The sequence below is a fragment of the Zonotrichia albicollis genome, chromosome 12, assembly GCF_047830755.1.
Source record: "Zonotrichia albicollis isolate bZonAlb1 chromosome 12, bZonAlb1.hap1, whole genome shotgun sequence".
In the NCBI taxonomy this organism is placed as follows: Eukaryota; Metazoa; Chordata; class Aves; order Passeriformes; family Passerellidae; genus Zonotrichia; species Zonotrichia albicollis.
In genome coordinates, this window is record NC_133830.1 from 13,877,717 (window position 1) to 13,903,066 (window position 25,350).

Sequence of the window (25,350 nt, forward strand, 5' to 3'; positions counted from 1 at the left end):
CCAGCATGCAGCACCCCACAACACTGCAGAGAGCATCTCACACACTTCTCACCACAACACAACAGATTACTCAAGTGTCCCTTTACCCACTCCACCTCAGAACACCTTTTATAGCACTAAAAGCAGACACATCAGAATCAAGATCTGTCATTTTTATCATCTCCTGAGCAACAATTATCCCTTGAAAAAACCCAAAGCCAAAGTATTTTATGTACAGTGTAACATGCTGTAGAGCTGACACTGGGAATTACTGGGCAATACCACATAATTCGGTATGTTACAACCTAATTGAAATAGTAGAACATGAAGGTGATGCTATTCCAGATGACATAACATGGTTTTAGAAGTCAGAAACATTAGCTCAGCTGCTACCACACTGCTAGACACTGGCTAATTGCCTTTATAATTCATGACAATCAGAAGTGTCTGAAAACTGCTAAGTAATAGGGTAGGACTTGACCAGTCTTTATCAGCATTATGGAGGTTCAGGTGTGTGGTTTCAATTCAGAAAGGAGGCACTGAGCAATGAGGTAACTTTGTTCCATTGCACAATGAAGGTAAAGCAAGTGCACAGAAGAATGGAAAGTTATGAAGGACCAGAGCTACAGGAAAGGACACTGAAAGCAAAAAATCCTCTAAGCTAAACACCAGGCTAATATATAGGTTGTATGTCACTGAAACATTCCCTCACAGGTGCTGGGATCTGTGATATCAACTCCAGCTGCAAAACACGATGTGGACCACAAGTCAGTCTACAGCAACAACCAAGAAGTCCATTTTGAAAAAGAATGAAGAAAGGCAGGAAGAAATGCTTTGCAGAAGCTGCCAAACAGATCTGTCTGAAGGAGTTACTACTGTACAACAACCAGAGATGCTGCTGAGAAACCACAACAGGGTCAAAAGTAGATAGTAAGAATAAACACAGGATTGGAAAAAACTGGGAGAAATTGTGGCACATATTCTGATCTCTTCTAGAAGTGGAGATACACCTGATCTGTTTACTTCCTTTCATAATACCAGAACACATACAAACGAGTCAACTAAGAGATCAGAGACTGAAAATGCAATGTTCTTAAGACAATGGACAGTTTGCACCACAGAACCTGGTCAAAAGATTTTCCCAGTCTTTCAGAGGAACAAGATTAAAAATTATGAGAAATTCACACAGGAGATTTATACTTGGCTTAAAAAAATACAAGCTCATTTAGGAAAGGACGCAAACCCTCATTTCAAACAAGAAAAGCCCAGTTTTAATAAGTGTGAACAAACTTCACAGATCAGTCTGCTACAAGATCTGAAATGTCTTGTATAAAACTACTGGACCTGCTGGTCTGCTGACCTCACTTACTGAGCTCAGTAATTGCTGTAGGCTCAGTCATACTAACAAACCTGACATCTCTGCAGCCAGTGATGTTTGATCAAGACCATGAACTTATCTGAATGTAATACACAGCATGTTGTAAGAGAAGGCAGAAAACATGGCATGTATGGCAAACTGAATAGATGCTATTCAAATATGCACACTTTTACGGGTTAAAGGTGACCTGCAAATCAATTTGTGGAACTTTTATCAACATAAACAATACATGTTCTGTAATATGCCCCATGAGCCAGGCTAAGAGAACAGGGGTATCTAGTTGATCCATCAGAACATTTTTCTTCTTAGTTCCTCAGAACTAAGAAGAAACACTAAGAGCAACGCCCCTGCAATGGGCTGTGGAGTTTGTGTCCATGTGGGACTTACCTGAGCCCTTGTAGGCCGGCCCCAAGCTCCAGCAGGATCCCTGGTGATGGGACAGCACCAGCAGGTGCATGGGAGGGGTTACATTGGAGCGGGAGCCGGAGGTCCTAGGGGGGCTGGGCTTCCCAGGACCTGGGGAAAAGAAACAGCAAGTGTTTGGGTTGTGTGCTGAGTGCTGTGCTCTGCTTAGCCTGGGCAATGAGAGCATTCAGCACAAACACTGAACTACTGGCATCAAATTGATTTGCAGACCACCTTTACAGGAGAGATTTCAGATCATTTGCCACAAACCTCCCTGTCCTTCCACAGAACAACATGCTTGAAGAGAACCATATCCAGCTGTGAGAAGTGAGATACTCCCACCATTCTCTGGCTGCACTGCCCCTGCATGGTGGATCAGTGATCTTGTTTCAAGGCTTCTAGCAACCCTCTCTACTTCTGCATCTCAGCTCTTCTCTGATAAATATTAACACAACTTGCTCCAGGTCTACCTGACAGTTCCAAACCTGTCAAGATGAGAAAGAGATGAGTGCAAAGCCTTGTGAAAGAACAGGCTTGGAGAACTTCCAAAATGTCCGAATCCTCCTTCCCTCTCAGAGGAGAAGAAAACGTGGTTTTGTCCTCTTGTGTAAAAGGTGTCAGGCAAATTTTGGAATGCATTTCAAAGTTACTTGAAGTCACCTAAATATCAACCAGTGTGTATTTGCATTTCTTCTTTTTGAGGTTTTACTATCAGAGAGCTCAACTGGTAAGAAAATAAACCAGAAGAACTGATGAACCAGAAACTGAGCAGCTCAGAGGAAAAACGTATCTTAGACATCCAGGGCACATCATCATTTTCCAAACTGCAATCCATTCAGCTTAAGTTCCAAATGGAGTCCAATTCTTGCCCCCTTCCTCAGTCCCCCAGATTCAGTATTCCCAACCACTTTAGTGGCACATTAAAATTCACAATGTACATCTCAAGATGTCCAAGATGCCCTGCAAAACCTGAATGTGTCTTCCCTCATAACCCTAGGGTGAAAGCCAGAAAAAACCCCCATAGTTCTTCCTGCCACTGAAATATCCCATAAAAGGTGGCAGCTCAATATCCATACATCCCACATACAGCACATTTCCCAAATTTCACCAACAGTCTGGACTACAATACCTATTCTGCAGGCCATGTCCTCTGTCAAGCAAATGCTCAGAAAAGCCAAGGCCCATCCCAGCTGCTCTATTCCTGCTGCAATGTGTTGTGAGAGCTCCTGCACCCTGACATTTCCAACCCAAGCATTTCAGGGAAATCCATGATCTGCTCACTAACAAACCAACAGAGGCCCAAATGAAAAGCTGAGACTTAACAGACATTGGTGTCAAAAGCAAGACACCAGTACAAAAGTACTGACTTTAATTTTTTTAAGCCACAGCTCTGCTGGAGCACAAATCTCCCGCAGTATTAGGAGTTTTTGAATTTTGAATTGAGATGTGTGTTGCCAGCTGGCCAGTGCACAATACAGTAAGAGGTCTGGCAAACCACAGGGGTATTGTTGTCACAGGCAGGCCTGGCTACTGCTCTCAGCAAAGCAAGCCTGCAGAAACACTGGAAGAGACCGACATTGATAATTAAATTTTTCAATCCTGAAACAACTTAATATGATGCTAAGAAATGTACAGAAGGCAAGAACTGCCAGTTTAAGCTACAAGCAGATCCTACAGCTTCAGAACCACCAACACAACTGATTGCTGTTACAGGAGACAGCCACAAAGGCGATCACAGGTGGGAGATCTGAGCAAGGTCATGTTTAGAGGGGAATAATGAGAGCAAGGAACACAGGAAAACTGGATGGCAGCTGCTCATGAACTCAGAGCCCCAGGGCTCTGTGCTGCCTTACCATTCTCTGGATTCTCAGAGTTCAGCAAATAAGCACAGATGATTACTAAAACAACCTTGGTTTGCTTCTGCCAGAGGAAGGGAGGAGTGCTTCTCAGGTGAGGAAACTGTTACACCTTAAAAAAAGTTATTTAAATGGAAGGGTGTGGCCTTCACTTTATCACAGCTTCTCTCAGAATTCACTCAGTGAATCCATTCACTCAGAACAAAAGAAAAGGCCTGTGAGCCTAGCCCAATTCAAAGACCAGCCAACAAAATCCTTCAGAAAAAGACCTCAAAAATCAATAGAACCCACTGAGCCATGTGTAATTTCAAAATGTAAGTTTGGGACATGCACACGAGTTTGGGGGAAATATACATGAGAAATATCTGTTTCTGAATATGCTGTACTGATTTAACTCTGTTTTGGATAGTTTTTCCCTTTGTTTTCTAACCAGTGAAAGAAACTTAGCATCTAACTGTAACTACTTAAAACAAGGAGCAAGATATACACATTACAGTTTTCCCACAGGGCAGTCTTGCTACTGAACCTTACTGGGAAATAAGAGCACATGATGAGTATATAAAAGGGACAGGATCAATAAAACCTGAGTTAGGAAAGAATTCAAGCACATCAGACAGCAAGTATCATGAAGTATCATTTAAATACAAGAGATACTTTGATTCTAGAAAACACCTTTTACTTGAATTTAAAAAATTAATAGGCAGTACTCAGTCATATCCCAGGCCCCATTATATGTCAACTTGAAGCACACCTACATTAAGATTTAGTGTATAAGAACACACCCTGCAAAAGGTGCCAGGACTACCAGATAATCCCTTTCCAGTTTGTTTTTCACACCTGAAAGCTGACATAGCTCTCACTTGGCTTTACTGCACTGAGCCCAACACCCTGAAATGATGCAGCTTCCCTATTTGATTTATAGATAAGTAATGCTATTGAAAACCCATCTGTTCTGTGACTTCTATCTTCCTAGACTCAAAGCTGGTATGTTTTAGTCTTACCATACAAGGCCATTAAGTGATTCATACAAATCTCAGGAAAAAATTTAAGTTTTCAAAACATGGTAGGCAAGAAGCTTCCAGAAGGATTCTTCCTTTCTTAAAAAGCAATTGCTATCTTTTCAGCCCGACACTCTAGAAAGTGTTCTTAAGAGTTTCTTTTGTGGTAATATCCAGTATAAACACAGTGCAAACAAATGTTTGATGAGTTAGCATGGTTTTATTGAGTCTTTCTTAAGTTATTGATTTCAACCGTGATTTTTGGGTGAAAATACTGTGATTGTAAAACCCTACACTGCTGTACTTTCTAATAAAAGGCATCTGTTCCCCTTCATTAAGTGATACAAAGCCAGTTTTCTTCCAGGAACAGCAGAGATGCATCACTCTGTGTAACCATTCCACACCCCACAGCTCCATCACCAGTACAGGAGATCTTTTCCAAGCTGAACATTTCATGGACTGTGCAGGCACACAGAGCATCCTCCAAGTCACAAGCAGCAAGTCTTTTCCTGTCACTCCTCTAAAGAATTTGCCTCAATTTAAGAAGAAAAAAATTCATTTTAGTGAGAAACTCCTCTTCAATGACTCAGGGGAAATAAAATGTTTCTCAACATTTCAAGTGGAAACAAGTTTGTTCTTTAAAGGTGGAAGGTTTTGAAAGACCTATTTTTTTTGAAGTATTTTTATTCCTCTTTTTAATAACCAGTGAGATATTTGCCAGTAATCTAAGAAGTTGCTGAGATATCAGAAACTCCTGAAGCTATTGGCAGCAGCAATCTGAACAAAGCACCACATACCACATTCCCCAGGCACACATTACACAGCACCTGCAGGAGGCAGAAACCTGCTCTGCCAAGGCACTGCCTGGAACTTCTGGCACAAACACAACAGCTTGAGCAGCACGTGACAAGTTTCTCTTTAACTGTAAAACCATCTTTTCTGCAAGAAACAGAAGGCAGAGAGGTACATCCACAACTAAAAGTACATCCCCTAATGGAAAACAGGTTTTGAAGCTGGCAGGACAAAAAAGTAATAGATGGAAACAAAGTGGAAGTCAAGAACCTTCACACTACTCTAATATTCATTGAATGATCTTAGAACACCTAACAGCAGAACTTTTATAACCAGGCAAGGCAGGGAGATTGTCACACTAGAAGTAATTATGCAATTGCCTTTTAAAAACTTTCCTCTTTATGAACAAGAGTTTTTCTGCTCATTTTTTTAAACAAGACTTCTTTCAATAAAAGAATGCTGGGTTTTAGCTGTAGTAGAATATTACTTTACATATCTTTTTCCTGGCAGCATTACCCATTAAAAGGACTTCCTATGAACAGCTTTTTCCTAATTCTTGCCCTGGTGCCTGGCTTCTTGCTCTTGCCTCTTAGTGCTGAAAAGATCTTGGAGGGCATACATGGAAAAACAGGATTTGCAAAACTTCCTCCTGCTACCTCTCCTCTTCCTCAGAAGGTTATTTTTAACCCAGGTCAGTTCACTCACTGTGACTCACAGCAGCACCTCATTTACAGCTACCCTGCACATAAAAGGAAGAGGCAATTGCAAAGGAAAATCCACTTGGAGCTGCAGTTCAGCCAATGCCTGCCCCAGGCCCACAGCAGACCTGATTCAGACACACAGTTACTTTCTGGGAAAGGATTTACAATATGTTATGCCTGTATGAAAGCAGAGGTTTTTTTGCAATTACCACTGCAATATCATGCTTCTTGTTTTTAAAATGTTTTACGTGCTGCAGAGACAGACAGACTTACAAACTAACACTCTACAAACAGATTTCATAGAAGCCAAACTTCCTTCCCAGAGATCCCAACTGGTCACCCAGATGAAGACAACAACTTTTACAGAACTCCTTCATTACATCTCAGCAATAAGGTCACAACAGACAGCATGACAGCAGAGCACCAGGATGTCACAGCATCCCACCCCCTGAAAGGTTCACAAAGCACCACAGGATGTCAGTGCAGGTCTCCACACAGACCAAACAATTCCATGGCAGCAATATTCTTGCACTGGAATGTTCTCCTATTTCAGCTGCAATAGAGGATCACCTTCTGCTCTCCTCACCACATTTCAGAGGTGACTGGAAATATCTCACTCACCACACACATGTAGAACACCAAGCAGGACCAAATCCTCAGCTTTGCCCTCACAGCAACAGTTAGATACAGTGTTTAGTACCAGTCAAGAGCCCATAAAAACCCCCAGTGAGGGTGTTCTAACAACAATGGATTTTGGAAAGGCAGAGTGCAACAACTTAGACTTTGTACTATCCTACTAATGGTGCAACGCTTTTGGCTGATTTGGAAAACGTAACAACAACCCTGAGCAAAAGTAAAAATGTCAGTAAGAGCAAAAGTGTAATCCAGATGTAATTATGTCCTAAAGAGGCTTGTAGGAAGTTCTAAACTGCATAACACAGACCAGACTGAAAGTTTACTGTGATCCAAGGGCCATGTCCTCCTGTGTTAGAAGAATACCAGCTGAACACTGCAGATGTTGACCTGCTGGTAGGAGCAGTGCTGCTGAGCCATGCAAAAGGTCTACAAGAAGGTTTAGGTCTTGTGAGGGGAGAGGAACTGGGTTTCAGACCCTAAAATCAAAGGAAATGTTTTGCAGTATTCTTCACATGTGGCATTTTCCCAGTTTACTCACACAAAGATGTCGTCTTTTGGCATGATATGATTTAAACCTTCATCCATTTGGAAGATTTTGTGGAATCTGTGATTATACACGTCTGTCACCACCATCTAGGACAGCAAGTGAGATTTGCAAAGTGATTATAGTAAAAACTTACATAAATTTTGGCAAACTACCTTTAAATTCAAGCTACAGTTTATTCCAGTTCTCTAACACAATTGTCAGCATACCAACATCAGCTGCACTTTGCTTTTCTGTCCCTTCTCTTAAACCTCTCTACTGCAATGGAATTATCAGAATAGACTATTTCATGCATCTTTTAAATCTTCAAGCAAAGAACAGCATTTTAATTTGTTACAGTTTTGTCACTAACCCATTAAGTTCAGCTTATCACCCATATAAAAGCTAGACCACCAAAATGCTTCAAGAAGAATAAACATTTATCAACATTACTGTCTCCATTTATCCTTACATTTTCTGCAGGAACACCAGAGAGTTTGGAAAGTGCTTCACACAGATCTGAGATGGCCCCCATCATTGGCACCACAACCCGGTACTAGAAACAAAAATAATGTTATATTTACACCAGGCAAAAGAAACCCATACAAGGCAGAGAGCAAGAAAATGGAAATAAAATCTTAAAACTCTTAAATCTTTAATTTACAGCAGTTCTGCTGAAGTTAAGGTCACAGCCACACACTTTAAGGTCTTCTGGATCTCAGCCTTGCCTTACACAAAGCAGGGATTTGGAGGGAATGAAAGCCATGAACAGCCTTCTGCTGTGATCAGGCTCAGCAGCAGTAAAACCCAGGAAAAAACATAATCACCAAACACAGCAGCTTGCTTAGAACATAAAATTGCTGGTTTTTTCTGTGATAAAAAACATCTTAGAGCCATTCTCTTCAATGCTGCTGAAAGTCAAGGCAAAAATCTTGACAGACATGGAAATGCTGCCAATCAGCTCCTCCAGAACTGCATCAAGGACATCCACTCCCTCTCCCTGGGTGCCCCAGCTTGTGCTTCTGTGACATGTGGCAAGCACAAGGCTACTTCAGGGATGTGTGTATCCATTTGAAAATAAAGTGGGGGCAAATTTAAAACAAGTCTATTGAGGAGGCTGAAAAAGCAAATGTCATTTTTCTTTTTTTATCTCCCCAGGAGGAGTTATTTTTCAATTCTGTTTGAAATTCAGCAGCCTTACCCATTTACAATCACAGAACCACAGAATATGCTGAGTGGAAGAGACCCACAAGGACCATCAAAGCCCAACTCCTGACCCTGCACAGGACACCCCAACAATCCCACCCTGTGCCTGAGAGCATTGTCCAAACATTCTTTGAACTCTGACAGGCTTGGTGCAGTGACCACTGCCCTGGGGAGTGTTCCAGGGCTCAACCACCCTCTGGGTGAAAAACCTTCTCCTGGCATCCAGCCTAAACCCTCCCTGGCTCAGCTTCAGGCCCTTCCCTTGGGTCCTGTCTGGTCTCCAAAGTGAACAGGGATCCTGCCTTTTCACTTCCCTCTGAGGATGCTGAAGACCTCAAGGTTTCTCCCCTCAGTCTCCTCTTCCCAGGCTGAACAAAGCTGTGATATCATAAGGCTTCCCCTCCAGCCCCTTCACCATCCTCATGGCTCTCTTTGGACAGTCTCTAATGATTTGTCTTTTTTGTATTGTGATGACCAAAACTGCCCCCAGCATTTGAGGTGAGGCTGCCCCAGTGCAGAGCAGAGGACAGTGGCCCCCTTTGACAGGCTGTGCACCCCAGGGCACAATGTAAGTTACATCTTTACATGTTGTAAGCACACTGCTGCTTTCAGGGAGCAGCACATCACACAGGTCACCTCACCACAGAAAGCCACTTCCAGCTGACCATGGCCTTTAGTTTCATACACCAAGATTTTATGAAGTCACTTGATTTCATATCCCAGATTTTTCATCAGAAAACCCATACTACCTCACTCAAAGGTGGACATCAATATCCTTCAGATTACTTTAAGAGTCTCAATTTTAAAATCTAATAGAACTCAGATGACTTCAAAGAAATGTGTGTCTCCAGCATGCCTCACCTGGACAGGCCTGCGCTGTGGGTCTGCATACACCAGGGTAACTTCCATGAGCCGGTCCCTCCTCAAGGGCAGGGGCAGAGTTAAGTAACAGAAGGGATCAAAGGTCACAGAAACTTTAGAGCATTTGGGACAAACAAGGGTAGACTTGAAAAGACCATGAAAAATATCCACAATGATGGAATCATTCCTCAGCCTATGGTTCTCCCATGCCTCTTTTGCCACCTCCTATAAAAACAATTTTAAAAAAATATATTAGAAGTTATTTCTTGCAAAGATTTCTACAGTGGATTGAGCACCAGGATCAAAGAAAACTTGGAAAATTGATACTGATAGGTCAATTTCAGAGGGAAGGAGCACTACCAATATGTGTACATTAAGCACAACACACTGGGATTTCTTCTCAGTGAAATTAATGCCTAGCAACAAGTAAAATTTAATCTATCTGTTCTGGCTGAGTTTGATCAGGTATTCCTTGGTGCACACAATGCCAGAAGCATGAACAGAGCTGAGGGGACAGTGACAGGGTCACATGCTGCTCTTCAGGACAAGCAGGTTTGCTCCACTCTCCAGATGGAATGGAGCACTGCCTGCTGCTTTGGAAAGGCAACTGCAGTTACAGCTCTCAAGGAAAAAAGCAGTGTTTTTTTTGTCTTGGAAAATGATGGCCATGTTTCACAAAGACAGGCTAAAAGGAGACAAATTACAATTCCCTGAAGACCTTCACAAGACAACTTATAAACTCCTTACCAAAGGGCATCTGGCATTTGTCTATTCAGGGCAATCAGGGGCTGCTCTTAGCATGAGACTTTTAGTCTCAGGAAGAAAACTGAAAACAAGAAACTTATTGGGCCTCTATCAGGTAAAGCTCCTAAGATAATTCCTTTTCTCTATTTAGGTAGAGAGCAACAAGGCATGACAAGTCTGTCCTGTGCCAAGGACACTGCTCTGTGGGAAGGATGTTTGTGTGGCCTGTGAGCAGGAAGGGCAGGAGTGTCCCAGAACCCAACTAAATGCCCTGAGGGTCCTTAAGCAAAGGGCACTGTACCGAATCAGGTCTGCCATTGGCATCCTTCAGCTCCAAGTAGGGCTTCTTCTTCACTCTGTTCAAATCCTCATGCAAGCCATCCAGCAGAAAAGCCAAGAGCTCCTGGGAGTCCTGCTGCTGGTATCCTGAGAACTGAGGAGCAAATCGCCCAACCTGTGTCTGAAACACCAAGGCAACAGTGAGGGGACACAGAACACTCAGGCTGTGCTTGAATGGCAGAGCTCAGCTCAGCATCACCTTCTGTGGGCAGCAGGCCATGGTGAACTGGATGCTAATGCAGGGAAAGGTGCCAGAACCATTTCCCCAGCTACTTTCAGTATTTCAGCAGAAAGCAGCTCTTCACACTGAAGCAATGAGAACATTACACCAATAAACAAAGTTATAGACAAGGGGATGTGTTTTGATGTTCACTTCATAATTTAAATGTTTAGATTTGTAACTTGCACACCTTTTCTCACTGACCAAAGTTCACAGCTGGCAATTCATACGACCTTGCTTAGTCTTGCAGCAAATTCTGATTCATCTGCAAACAGCCCTCAGGCTGGGAGGGCATTTACTAAGCAACATTAAAGAGCAGTAGCAAACCCTGAGGAAGGACACTGCTCACAAGCTCCTCCCTGTACCCCAAAAAGCATTCACAAACCATGAAACACTGGAGCAATTCTGTCCTTACTGCCTTCATAACATCAAAATACATGGCAGGCATGTTAGCTTGCACTGTTTCTGCTGTCCAGAGCTGTGCTACAGGAACAGGACACACTTACTTTGAACATCCGTGGGGCCACGTGGGACTGCCTCCCAGACCACATCTGTTTAATGAGATCTGCATAGGCCTCTGCAATTTCTCCCCTCATCCCCAGGGGGTTGTTCTGATTTATTTCAGCTTCATATTTATCTTCCAGGAAGTAGTCAGTCAGAGGAGGAGTATTGCTCAGGCACTGAGAAAAGATTAAGAAAATTAATTTACTGCACGGGACAAGAGATTTGTGTGACAATGAAACAACAAAACCAACTTTCACCATCAGAACATGTACCAAGTTAACAAAACTGGTGAGACTCAGAAGCTTGTTTAGTAAAACAAAGAAAAAATTAAGGCAGAAATCTGCATTTGAAAGACTGATATCTAGAAAATTAAAGCATAATGATAAATACAAGAAAGAAAGTAACTAGTCCTTAACATGACTAGTTTGCATGACAAACTAAGATTGAAGTACATTTGATTTAAGTCACTTGGATAATAAAAAATTTTCAAGTTGTCTCTTAGCTAAGTCCAAGAAAACAGAGTAGCTTAATGATACCATGACACAACTGAAAATAAAGTCATGTTGAACAAAAAGCAGGGCAGCCCAAGTTTATTGTGGTGTCCTGAATACCATGTGCATAATGCATTCGTTATTTTAAGACCTGTTCCAGATTTCAAAGCCATCACAGAGTGACTGAAGTAATTTCACAGCATTGGTATCACACTAGAAGTTTGCCCATTCCTTAAATCAAAATTCATACAATTTGTCTCATATTTTGTTTGAACTTCTTAGCAAAAAAATACTCCAGCAAGCTTTTGCATTCTTTAAAATGAACAAAATAATCCTAAGAAATTAAGTTCAAAAGAAAAGAAATAATTATTAGCTTTGCATCACTGTTTCAACCTTAACAACTTGTACAATGAACCTGAACCCTTCCTGTGGCTTTTCATGCTCTTCATTTTTCAAGAATCTTTACACAGGCCCAGAACTGCACACAGTGAGCTGCTCATGTCACTTGTGCAGCCCACACAAGCCAAAACATCCTCCATGTCAGACATTTTTGGCAGGGCACAGCACTGGGACCTTGTGTTACAGTCAGGCACCTGCTCAATACAACTTCCCCTGGCCATTTCAAATGCCACATATTTCAGATTCAGTCCCTAACACTGTCATCTGTTTTACAGTACTAATGAGCTAAATATAAGCCAAATTAAACATGACTTTTTGGTCTGTTTATTTTTGAGGTGTAGTCTCCCCATGGAATCACATTAAATATTCTTTTCACAGATTTTAATCCACAATATTATGAGACTAATCTTTTATTTAATTCTAATGAGGGCTCTTTCTAATTCTTACCTGTAATGCAGAATTCATGAAGCAGGTGTTTCCAAGGTTACTGAGTCCACAGAGTCCAGGCTGTGAGAGGGAAGCACTGTCCCTGCAGTTGTAAGAGTTACAGCCAAACCCAGAACCTCTGCAAGAAAAGACAATACAGTGAACTCCACAATGAGTTTGTTGAGTCTCACTACTATTTAAAAGTCACATCAAATACAAGGCAGAAAACTGTTTACTGAATTTTTTTAATCAGGATACCTGTTTGTGCTACCTCATAGGGGCTAATGTTGAATACCAGGGAAAAAATGTACATGCTAACTTTGGAAACATTAATCCTTACAAAGTCTGTTATTTATTTATGGCTCATAACACATTCATTTCCTCTGTCTGTAAGTAAACAGCACACTACCCTAACACAGCAAGAATCTAGATAATGCACATTAAGGAACAATAAGAGAATTATGATCTGTACCTGGAAGGCTTCTACCACACTGGCAGACAGACAAAAGAACACAATCCCTTCCCTCATGCTCTGAGTCACCACAAAAAACAGGCAATGCTCTGGCAGTTAGTAAGCTCTGGAACATGCACTACTTTTGCAAGTCAGCAAGGAACAGCAGAAGGCAGTGGTTGCAAAAAGCCAAGTCAAATAAACAGGTACACAAGAGTAGTAGAAGTCCTCTAGGGCACCATCACACTCCTTTTCTATTCAGGCAAGGATGCAAGGGATCACTCACATGAAGGGTGACAAAACAAAAAGAACATTCCTGCTCTTACCCCCTGCCCAGGTGGGAGCTGTTGAGTCCATAGGAGTTACTGCTATCACCGTTAGTAATGACAGAAGTGGCAGACACTGAGGAATAAGAACTTGCTGATGATTTTGAAGAGGTAGTAAAGTTTCTGCTAGTTGCAGTGCTTGATCTGGGAGAAAGGAAAAAGAAGCAGAAACAGTGCTACTACTTTCTTTATCCCCAGCCCCACCTCCCACAAAACTCCAAGGACTTGCTGAGCTATAGTTAGTTACCCCACACAGAATTTACTGCTTTAATCTGTTTGATCACATTTCCAAACAATTGTCTGGAACAGAAACATCAGGAAAAAGGTACCAGAAGTAGCAGCAACAATTATTCCTTAAAGGCGAATCTGGGTCCCAGACAGAAATAAGTAGCAATTCAGTGTGAGTGAGAGGGAAGCAAGCTTTAATTTTATGAGTAAACCACCTTGAAATAAGCAAGCAAAACCTCCCAAATCAGAAGACCACAGAACACTACCTGCATTAGAAAGTGACCAGGTCAGTCCTTCCCTGCCTGAAACTCAGACCATCTATTCAAACACAACATTCATCAGGAAGAAGATAACCAACAAGGCCCTAAAATTTAACAGTGTCCTGTCATCGACAGTTCCATAAAAAAAAGGCAAAACCACAAGACAGTACTAATTTTGACACTAATTAGTTTCTCTATAGTAAGAGTTGACTGGTCTAATCTCTCCATCTCTGCCCAAATAAACACACAAAGCCAAAACTAAAAAGGTGCAGGACACCAACAGCCACACAACAGTTGCCACTAGCCCCAAACCAGAGCAGGGAGCCAGCAGAGGATAGGGCTGTCAAGCTTCAGCTTGTGAATTTATTCTTTTTTATTGTGGCCCTTGTTTTCAAATGATACAAACTAAAAATGCATATTCATAGCTCAGATGGCACTAAAAAAATTGTTCTGGAAAACCTCAGTGGGGAAAAAACTATACAACAATGAACAAGCCATAAAGGCCATGACAAGGCAGAACAGCTGGACAGCCTCAACAGTTTGGAAATATAATAGCAGTAAAATAAATACAGAAGTAAACAAGTTACAGGAGGAGCTTCCAGATGGAACTGGAACACCCCAAACACAGTCAAAGCCTGAAGCATGCTAAAAAAACTCACCAGCCAGCACAACAAAAAAGTATACAGGAAAGGATCCTGGAAAGAATGAGATCTAGCAGAATAACTGAGAGAACCATGTCTGGGACAATACACAACATTCTGTTGTTCCATGCTGCAGGTGGAACTTCAAGATTACCTGGACACCAAAGTAAAATCAATGGAAAAGCAGAAGGTCTAGACTACACAACAATTATCAGACTCATGTTCATATGTGTGGGTTTCAAGGCTCAAGAATAAAACAGTTTAGGTAACAACAGCATGTAAATCCATTAAGAACACATTTTAAAAGTCTGAAGTAGTGAATTATCTAGAAGCAAAGGGGAGCAATCTAGAAAATGCTAGACTTGAGAACTAAGCATCTCTGCTTCACACATTTCATCTCCCAGAGAGAGAAACTCAGAAAATCATAAGAAGAAAATCTACTGGTGAAAAAGGAAAATGAGGACAACCTCCTAAGGGATTTCAAGGTTTCCAACAGAAGCATAGAGACAGTGTTTCATCAAGAGTCACATGGCAACTAAAGAGTTCCAAGTACTTCAACAGCATCCTACACAAACAAAAAAAAGCTAAGAATTACAAAGGAAGATAAAAAACAGATCAGAAAGCAAAGGTAAGACACAAGTCAAGAGGCTTTTCACAAGGTGCTACCCACAAAGTCATCCAGGATCTTGAGTAAGTTCCAGCTAGAAAATTGGGAAGGTTCATGTAAGTAGCAAAACAACAAGAGAGGGTAAGAGCTTTGCATGTGAGAATAAAAGAACAGAAACCAAATGTATTTAGGAAGATAAAGAATTCTACATACTCCTACATTTTAGAAATTACTCATCTGTGTGTAACTGCTGAAGAAAGGATTTCCTAAGGACAGCTGTTTCCCCTCATCTCCCAAGATGCTCACAAAGGCAGCCATTGATTGCAGGTGAAGGGCACAGAGAGAAGCAAAGAAAAACATTTTTCTCTGAAAGCTTCCCACTTGAAGCCTGGAAAGCCATTGTTAGTGACCCCAGAGTACTGCAAGCTCTCAAGGACTGCCTCACTCACACACAGTGACAACAGACAGCCTGGATGCCAAATATTTATCCCCAGTGCCACAAAAAGGGTTTCTGTGGAACAAGCAGACTTTGGTCAAAGGCATCTGCTCCCTCTATTGCCATCTCTCTCACAGGATGTGACTTCTGCTCCCTCAGAAATGGAGGCCCCAAGACCTTGCTCTGAAGTAAGAGAACAAAGTTATTTCATCTTTGAAATTTATGATCTGACCACTGAAACCCAACTTCATCTTCACAACACTGCAGCACACTGTGTGCCCATCTGCAGGTAAAGACAGCTGCTTTGTTTGGCTACAAAACCTGTCAAAAACCCGCACAAATGGCAAGTGAGGAGAAATCTGGAGACTTACAGGACAAAGAGGATAAAGTCAAATTACTCTGAGTCCATATGGTAAAAAAAACTTCTAAACTAAACAACTTGAAAAACATTGTAAAAGGCTTTCAAGTGGCTGAAAGGCACAGACAGAAAAAGTGTTTCAATTCAGATGAGGCCACCTTCAGAGCAGCAGAGTCAGTCCTCCTTTACACAACCAATAATAAAATAGGAATTTTGTGACAAAAAGTTTTTGTCAGAGCCAGATTAGCTGGGATTTTGTTCAACTGACAAAGCAGAGGCAGTAATGGATGCTCATTTAGAAAGTTCTTACATGTAAAAGCCTCCAGAACTTATGTTACATCCTCAGGGCTCCTCTGCAAGCCTGGCATCTGCTGCAAACTCAAACACTTCACAGTCAGGGAATAAAGATCTGCACACAAAATATTTAACCCAGTGCTGAAGGGGTCCTCTGAAATCACACAGTGCCATGAGTAAACAGCAGGAAAATTCTAGCTCCAACCAAAAGGTATTTTACTGCTGCATATTGAAAAGGGAGAAATACAGCTACCAGGCAGACACTAAATACAACTTCACTTCAGTTTTCAAGTACAATCCCAGGTGGAAAAGGTGTTATTTTCAAGAACTAACACAACTTCTTATTTGTCTTCACTAAGAAACTTATATCCAGGATGAAAAAAAAAAAAAAGGCAGAAAAAAAGTGTGCTAGGGCTGAAATGGAATTCTGCTAGCTCAGGACTTTATTTTGGGAGTCCTGTAAGTAACAATTTAAGAGTACTAAATTCCACAGAGTCATTGACAATCTCCCTTCAGAAACAAAGTATGTCTCTAATTTTGAAATTCCTAGAATAAGTAAAATCCATTCCCTCTTCTGAAACTTTGTCTAGAAGTAAAAGCAGTTTCAAACTACAGTAAGAAGAAACTATTTTGTTCTTTAGAGAGCAGCAAACTAACAGCAGTGGCCAAGCATAGGCTGAATATACCACCCAGGGACTGCTGTGGAGTTTGAGAGCATTTTTCCTGTAAAATGTCAGCCAGATTGATGGCTGGGGAAACAATTTCCACAGCTGCCAAACCTGTGGAAAAGCTATTTCCTCTGCTAGGGGGCCAGTGCCTCTGACAAGCAGAAAACGGTGGGGGAAAATCCTGATGGCACAGAACCACCCACCCTCTGAGGGGGGAGGAAATGAACTCCCAGCTTGCCAGAACCTCTCTTGGCACTTGGGCAGTGATGCAGGTGCTCTCCAATTCTCTATCAACAGCAGGGAGCTCTGCATTCTGTTTGGTTGATGTCATCAAAACTCTAAATTCAGGAAAAATTCCCTCATAAGCTTTCAGTAATAAACTGGTGCAGCCCAGAAAAAAAAGAGCTCCAAATATTAAATTCCTCATGTATTTTCTGGAGCTGAGAAATAGAACACTGAAGGAAAATCTTGCCTAAGATAGGACAAAGCATAAGACAAAGTACAAAAGAACATATAAATCTTTGTATTACTTAGTACACTTCTTTCAGCCATCAATATCAGTATCAAGTCCATTTCACAAGTTTCATGCTATAGTAAGTAAATATTTTTATGTCATTAGAAAATAGTAATCTACATACCAATACCCACTTTCATTTATCTATCACTAGAGGTTAAATCAAAGCCTTTACATATCAAACTAGCTGCTGCCAAAGGACTGCTCTGAGGCCTGAGAATGCTACACAGCTCCTTTTTAGCTTTGTTTCCTGTAGAAACAAAAGGTTGTGATTGGTCTTGCACAGCTGCCTCTCCCATACTGACTTCAACCAGGTACATGATATGAATGTTTAGCTGCTTTTTACATGTCAATCCTATAGAAAATTCACTATAATCCCATTCAGGGCATTCTCTTGATTAATTTCCACAGTATGATCTCTCAAAGTGCTGTTTCAGAAGAGGTTTCACTGACCTATCTCATCAACTCTTCAAGTTTAACACTAGTGTATCTTGATTTCAAATGAGCTCACTTGGCATCAGGCTCTGTAAGTGAACTGATTGTACAGAAAAGCATTTTCTTTATCAATATCAAGTCAGATGGCCCCTGGAAAGGCACCAAGCAGGCATCAGACAGGGGAAGTCATCAAATTCTACTTTCTGTAGCAGGACTTGATATGAGCAGTTCCTTATCATTGCAACTCCCATTCTACACCATTCACTCTATACACACCATATTTCACCAAGCCCTGCAATTACCCAGCTCTTCTCTAAATCAGAGAGCACTGAGGGAATCTGGGTCACTTTTAGAGGCTTCTGTAATTGTCTTTTGTGGGAGGGGTGTTAGTCACCTATTTCTATACCCTTTTTAAGGGGGAACTACCAGAACTCTGAGCATTCACTACTGGCAGGTTTGGGAACACACTCCAAGATCCTTTCTGTTCTACAGCTGCAAAGGACAGATTATTTATTTCACTGTGCAGTGTGCAGAGGTAGCTTTTTAAGCACACTAGCTCAACACAAATAGCACTTTTGCCTCCTAAGCACTATAGAAACCCTAAGCTATTTAATCCTTATACAACCTGTTTGAAACAGGCTTTAAAACACACTCTTGCTAAGAAAAGAAACCAGCAGTAGAACCACTGAAGAATATTTATATTTCAGATTTTCTCTCCTTCAAAATAACCAAAACAAAGGAAGCCACAACAGCCAGTGATAACCAGGCTTTCAGAGAGAACATGTGGTCACTAAAGCCTAGCAAACAAGCTGCACAAAATAACAGAAACCTTTAGAACATGCTTGCTTACTTTGCCAGGCAATGCTGTCCAGGCCACGTGCCATCTTCATTTTTCACTTCTATTAAAACAACCTGAAAGAGAGTGCAGGTAATAAAGGTAACTGCAAGTCTGTTACACATTTTGCAAAAGCATTAGCAAATCCCATTGTCAATGTTTGCTCAAAGTACATAAAAGCAAGTGAAAAAATATACACATCAGCAAAAGCACTACATTAACAAAAAAAAAAAGAGAGAGAAAAAGTTATGTCCCTTACCTGACCCTGATAGAGCCCTGCATCTTGCACTGTGCTGTCCAGCTTGCTGAGCTGCTCATAAGTGTTACTCATATATCTGTTCCATAGCCTGGTTTCCTTCTCAGCTGGGATATTGAATAGTTTTCTCATTTCTTTCTCAATGGTAGCTGTTCAGGAGAAAGTAAAACCACCAAAATTCCTAAAACATGAGTGCTTTAGGAGAAACACTAAGACATTCATTCAGCAAGGAGGTACATCACTTGTCCTTCAAGATCCTTCAAGCAGAAAACATATTATAGAAGTTATAATTGCTCATATAGTTTGTCAAATATTAAGTCTGAAAAATTGAAAAACTTCTGTTTTCAGTCATGTATTTGCCTGTCAAGCCCTCAAACCAATAACATGCAGAACACTCTGAGAACTTTCTGCTCAAAGGCCAACTTCTCTTCATCTGAAAACACAGGGTCAAGTTTTCAGTTACCACTGTCAAGTTGCCCACAAAGATGCTGTGCTGGTTTTGCATGGCCTGCACTTTGGTAGTGGGAGAGGCCACAGAGGTGGCTCCTGTGAGGAGCTGCTGGAAGCTTCCAGCATGTCCAGCAGAGCCAATCCCTGATGGCTCTGAACAAGGACATGCTGCTGGCCAAGGACAGGCCAGTTAGAGAGGGTGGTAACATCTGTGATTACATATTTAAGAAGAAAATCAAACTAAACTGCACAAAGTTATTTCCTAGTCAGAGAAGAGGAGGAGGTGAGAACATGTGAGGGAAACAACATGGAGACACCAAGGTCAGCAGAGAAGGAGGGGGAGGAGGTGCTGGAAACGAGACCCCTCTGCAGGCTGTGGGGAGAGCAGGGTGAAGCAACTGAGCCCCTGCAGCCCATGGGGATCCAGGGATCCAACCACAGCCCATGGGGATCCAGGGATCCAACCACAGCCTATGGGGATCCAGGGGGGATGCAGAGATCCACCCACCATGCCTGCAGGAGGCTGTGATCCAGCAGAAGCCCCAGTGGAGAGAGAGGGCCCTGCTTCCAGGCTGGAGCAGCCTGTCCTTGGAGTGCTGCACCCCGTGGGAAGAGAGACCCTCGTCACAGCAGTTGTGTGAGGGCTGTGTGCCCATGGCAGGGGCTGACAGTGCAGCAGTGTTGGGAGGAGTGCTGCTCAGGAGATTGGACCCACACCAGAGTAGTACATGGAGAGCTGTCCCCGTGGGAGGGATCCCACAGCCCCACAGGGGAAGGGTTCCTCTCCTGGAGCAGCAGAAGAAAACCTCAGCTGATAAACTCACCAAACCCCCATGCCGTGTTGGTGGGAAGGAGGGAGGGGCTGGGGGAAGAAGAGGTGTTTTTAAGGGCTTATTTTTACTTCTCATTATCCTCCTGTGATTCTGTTAGTAATAAACTGACTGTCTACCTCTAAGTTGTGCCTGTTTTGCCCTTGCAGTGTTTTCTCTCAGTCCTTAACTCATTAACCCTTCGTTAATTTTCTTCTCTCCTCTGCCCAGCTGTGGCAGGGGAGGGTGAGTGAGCAGTTTTTGAGGGTGCCTGGCATTTTGGCCAGGGTCATACCAAGACAAATGTTTTCTTCAGTTTAGTACTGTACATACAGGACAGCAGACATTCAGCATTTTAACATGTGAAAAATATAGCAATGAGAGAGAGAGAGAAAAGTCAGATTTGCTCCAGTCTGGAGGTTCTGGAGGGCAGAGATTATCTCCTGAGACAGCCTCAGAGCACAGCTTCATCTACCAGAGAGCTACTTACCAACAGTATCTGCCTTGCTGAAGTGGCAGCTGATGACATTGTCGGGATCGCTGCTCTCGCACAGCTTCAGCTCCAGGAGATAAACCTCGACCTTGTAGTGCTTCACAAAGAGCCCATACTCCACCACCTGCACACAGGGAGCAAGGCAACACAGCTGCAGCACTGAGCACCCCTCTGGAGCACACAGCTCTAAATGCTGTGAGCCTTGTGGAGAACTGAGAGTCAGGCCATAAACTGAACTCTGATTGCTCCCACATTCAGTTACCAGCTTGTTGGGGGGTTTTGTTTGGTTTTTTAAATGGAAAATCCCAGTGCTTTCCTTCCACAGTGCAAAGTTCCAGAGGTCCATATCACAGCTGAACTGAGTGTCAGCTAAGCACTCATGAAAAACACTTGATAACACAAAGCATTCTAGAAGAAAAATACCTTTTGCCTCTAGTCTTTGGTTAAGTTTTATAAAAGAATTAAACCAAGCTGGAACACTGGAGCAAAATCTCTTCTACCAGAAGAGAGCAAACCAAAGCATTAATTATTTTTCTGCCCAGTACACAGAACCTGCCTCAATACTCTCTCCTAGCAAGAACAGAAAAGTACCTCTGAAGTTGTTTGGATGCCACTGCTTTATTTCAGAGTACCTTTCAAATCAACTTTGCATTTGAGAGAATATTCCAGTAAGTACATTTACTCATGCTACTAGCTTCCAGCATATTTTTTAAAAATCTTCCATAAAACTGGACACCATTCTTCACTTAATGTATTCTGGGATCACCAGATCACAGAATGCATTATGCCATAAAGAAAAGCACATTTCACAGGCCAGTTATGAGACAACTGCAATGTAATAGGAAGAGTAAGAAAAAAAGAAAACCCCACACCTCAATTCTCTCTGGAGGCTTTGTAGAAAATGGAACATATTTCATTGAAAAAGCTGGTATAATTTTTAAAAGGAACAGTGCATTTGGACAGTGCCCTTAATTTGCTTTAACTTTCAATCAGACCTGAATTGGTCAGGCAGTTGGACCAGATGATTAAGTCCCTTCCAACTGAAATATTCCATTCTATTCCTGTGACACCAGACTTGGTATGATCTACACCTAACATATTACAGAAAAAACTACCCAGCTTTGGAAAGAAACAAAGAATAAAGACCTAGACTTATAGTGACAATTCCACTAAATTATGCTTCCATTTCTGAGGATTGCTGCTTTTAGAAGGTTGTATTAGATATGCAAGGTGCTTTAAAGGTAAATAATTAACAAACACATTTGACAAGATCTTCAGTACTTTGCTGTTACAACAGAAAGTAAAACTCCCTGTTTAAGCAGCTTCTTGACAAGCAGAGCAGACTTGTTTCCAGGAAAGAAAAGAAACCAAGTCAAAAGTTCTCCATTTATTTTTCAGAATAAATGTCACTAAACGTGACTTCCTGTTCTCCAGCATTCTGTAGTTAGAAACAAGTAAGAGCCATATTCAGAAAAGAAAAGAACTCTTTCCAAGAAGTTCCTGATCAGATCATTGTGTCCATCAGGATGGAGGAATGGAGTCTCTAATCACCTGCAGATGTCTTTTAAAGTGCATCTGAGCAGCTCCCTTGTTCTCTGCCAAAGGACAGCTCATGTCAAGCCACTACCCAGCAATCTCAGCACAACCCAGCTGCTGAGGAAGCACATTAATAAACCTTCCCACAGGACTCCAGAGATGACTGCCCAAAAATATGGTTTGAGACTATCAAAAGAAACTGAACCACAAATAAATCAAATCTAATCCTCCTGTACTTGGCTCTGATCATTAAACACAGAGATGGAAGAAATATCTTTTAAAACCATAAAGATGCCTGAAAATCACTTCCCAGATCCTACTTTTATGGATATTTTTATGTATGAATTACAGTTGATCCACCTTTAGGAAAAGTCTTAAGGCACTCAAGGACCACAAGTTTAAGTGCTTGACTTTTAATGCAGTCTGGGGAATACTGTAACCAGATCCTGCCCACATCCTACTCAGGTGCAGCAGGGCAGCTTCTGTGTCTCACTGACCCACTGGATTTTTGTAAGATGCTCTTACATCCCACAAACCTACTGTTCTGCTATATTTTAGCATTTTCTTAAATATAAAACCCCCCTTCATTTATCAGATTAACAACTGAGACTGACAGTTTCACAGCAATTCAAAACTTGAAAACTTTACTCTTAACTAGACCCAGAATAACCTGGCATGTCAGGTCTGTAAACCAGCACTGAGTTCTACCCCCTTGGTTATTGCACTATTGAAAGCAGCATCAGATACCACAACAAAAGAAGGCTCATGCAGTTAAGCCCAAGTGTTTCCCCGATAGCTCCCAAATCTCTTGTCAAATTTCAATTTTTTCAGAAAAGGGAGTGTGTGCCACAAAAAAGGGCTTTGTGACAGCAATCAGCCAGCTCAGGAAGGAAAGCTCCCTCACTTGGAGAGGCACTGATCACTGACAGCACCAGTTCTCCCTCTCAGCACAGACCTGCAATTCCTCAAGACGTTACATGTTCCTCTAAAACCACTTCTCCTTTAATGCTGTAATTATTTCTCCTCTCCTGCTTCTTGCTTCCATGGGAGTTCTGTCTACTCAGCTGAGAGAACCTGAAGTAACCCAGGTGATCCTGGGTTAACTCACCACTCCTAAGACATCAGAATTTCTTACTACCTGCAATTTCTAGCCCACACTGAATGACAATGTTCCAGCACTTCCTGATCTTACTTCCCTTCTGGTGCCACACTTTGCTAGGTCTTGCACACCTTGAAGTAATCCTTACTTACAACACAGTGCTGCTTAAACATAAGTGATGTTAATTCCATATTATATCAACACTTGGTGTAGTGATTAGTTTCTTAATGAGCCCCACACACTGGCATTGCTCAATTTAGTCAGAACAATTGGCTACAACTAAATAAAAACAAAAAACCTTTTACCTATACACTTTCCAAAAAAAAACAACCAACCAAAAAAAACCCAAACAAAATGAAAACAAACACTTGCCAATTTCACCTTACAAAACAGGTTACATATTCAGAATGATGACTGCAATTGTCAACCAAAAATATGACTTACAGAACAAAATCATATATCCATCTCTTTATAAAGATTTTAGAATCACACAATTTTGGAAGAGAAAATAAGAATCACCTTACACTCCAGAGAAGTCCCTAATCCATCTCTACCAAAAGACTAATTCTGTCCTGGAAGATAAACTAGTTTGACCAGCAACTTACACTGACCCACAAAGTACAAACTACTCTATGCAATATAAAAGCACTGTTCTAGTCCAAAGAATCATAACCTGAACAAGGTTCAGGGTTCTTGTTCCTGATAAACCATCAACTCAGAACCCTAAACATTCAGGCATTTTGGCTGAAATACAGGCAAGCTGTTCTTTCAGACAAGGCAAAAAGACCTCACATTATTATCTCCAAAGAGCTACTGAGAATCCTGTCTTAGCTGGCATGTGGCAAAATAAACCATTTACGTTTGATGGAGATCAAAAAATGAAACCAGGAGAAGTTGATTCAGCCATACTTACTTTCCTCACAATAGGCTGCTGTCCGTCTATACAGCCGTACCACGCTACTAGTTTGTTCCAGGCTTCGGTGGGCACCAGCACGTAATCCAGCTCATCAATGAGGTGTTCTTTCAAACTTTGAGTTTGCGGATCTAAAAGAGAGACAGACAGCAGAGAGCAGGGCATCAATCAGCGCCTTTTCCTCTCCAGAGGCACACACGTAGCGCCGGGACACGGAGGAACAGCGGCGCTCCGGGGAGGCAGAGCCCGGCCGGTCCCCTCAGGGCCAGGGCGGTGCGACCGCGCGCCCCCTGCAGCGCCCGGCTCCGAAAGCGAAAGCGGCGCGGGGAAGTTGCCGGCCGAGCCCCGGCCCCGCTGCCCGCAGCACTCACCGCCGAACAGGCCCGAGTTGTCGATGGGCCCCGGGAACAGGCCCGCGTTGTCGACGGGGCCCGGGAAGAGGTTGGGATCGCCGGCGCCGAACATGTCCCAGGTATCGAAGCCCACGTACTTCTTCCATTGCTTGAACCACCGGCTCTCCACCAGGTACCTGCAACACACAGCACCGCCCGGCGCGGCCCCTCAGCGGCGGCGCGGCTCGGCCCGCAGGCCCCGCCGCCCGCAGGGGAGGGGGACGGGGAGGGAGGGGAGGCGCGGGTGTGCTCACCAGGACTCGCCGGGCCGGAGGGCCGTGGCCAGGAGCGGCCCCAGCTCGGCCCGCTGCTCCGCCGGGTCCGGCCGGGTCCGTTCCCCGCCGGCCGCGGCCGCCGCCATGTCCGTGCGCGAGACCCGGCACGGGCGGAGGTCGGAGCGCGCGCGAGCGCGCGGGCGGGCACGCGCTGGGCGAGTGGGAGGGACCCGCCCCGCCCGCGCGCGCTCCGTGACGGGGTGGGCGGGGCCGCGCGCGCTATGGCGGCGGCCGCCATCTTGCGGCGGCACCGTGAGGGCGCTTGGGAAGGGCGGGGTGTGCGCTGAGCGCTCGTACGGGGGCTGCAGGGGGAGCCCGGGGAGCAGGAGCACTGCCCGCGGGGATAGACCTCGTCCCCGAGGGAGCTTCGTGGTCGAGAGGGCTCCCTCGCCAGCCTCTTTGAGTGCTCAGATAAGAACACTTGTGCGAACACTGTGCTCCCTTCCGCCTCCGCAGCAGCACCAGCCCAGCCCTCCCCAAAGCTGCCCAGGGTGGCTCCTGCCACCCCCTTGCTCTGGGCTCCAGGCACCGTGTGCTTCACTTTCTCAGCAAGAATCTCCTCCCTGAATTATGGCTCAGTGGAGATCGAACCCAAGCTTTAGTTCTTCATATAAAG

General features: G+C 43.1%; 1 protein-coding gene across 2 annotated transcripts in view; it reads right to left on the reverse strand.

The window, feature by feature from the left end:
* USP4 (ubiquitin specific peptidase 4) overlaps positions 1 to 24,937 on the reverse strand; it is a 31,940-nt gene extending 7,003 nt beyond the window's left edge. The window contains exons 1-13 of one of the 2 annotated variants that reach the window (XM_074549923.1): positions 24,714 to 24,937; positions 24,439 to 24,596; positions 24,068 to 24,198; positions 20,517 to 20,643; positions 18,771 to 18,916; positions 18,527 to 18,588; positions 13,236 to 13,379; positions 12,480 to 12,597; positions 11,145 to 11,318; positions 10,381 to 10,539; positions 9,336 to 9,560; positions 7,741 to 7,824; positions 7,284 to 7,378 (exon numbers count right to left, since the gene is read on the reverse strand). In XM_074549923.1, coding sequence (XP_074406024.1) covers positions 7,284 to 7,378; positions 7,741 to 7,824; positions 9,336 to 9,560; positions 10,381 to 10,539; positions 11,145 to 11,318; positions 12,480 to 12,597; positions 13,236 to 13,379; positions 18,527 to 18,588; positions 18,771 to 18,916; positions 20,517 to 20,643; positions 24,068 to 24,198; positions 24,439 to 24,596; positions 24,714 to 24,820 — 1,730 coding nt within the window. In that variant the 5' untranslated portion in view covers positions 24,821 to 24,937. The remainder of the gene's footprint in view (positions 1 to 7,283; positions 7,379 to 7,740; positions 7,825 to 9,335; positions 9,561 to 10,380; positions 10,540 to 11,144; positions 11,319 to 12,479; positions 12,598 to 13,235; positions 13,380 to 18,526; positions 18,589 to 18,770; positions 18,917 to 20,516; positions 20,644 to 24,067; positions 24,199 to 24,438; positions 24,597 to 24,713) is intronic. The other variant, XM_074549924.1, reaches the window with a different exon arrangement.
* Positions 24,938 to 25,350: the final 413 nt, after the last annotated feature.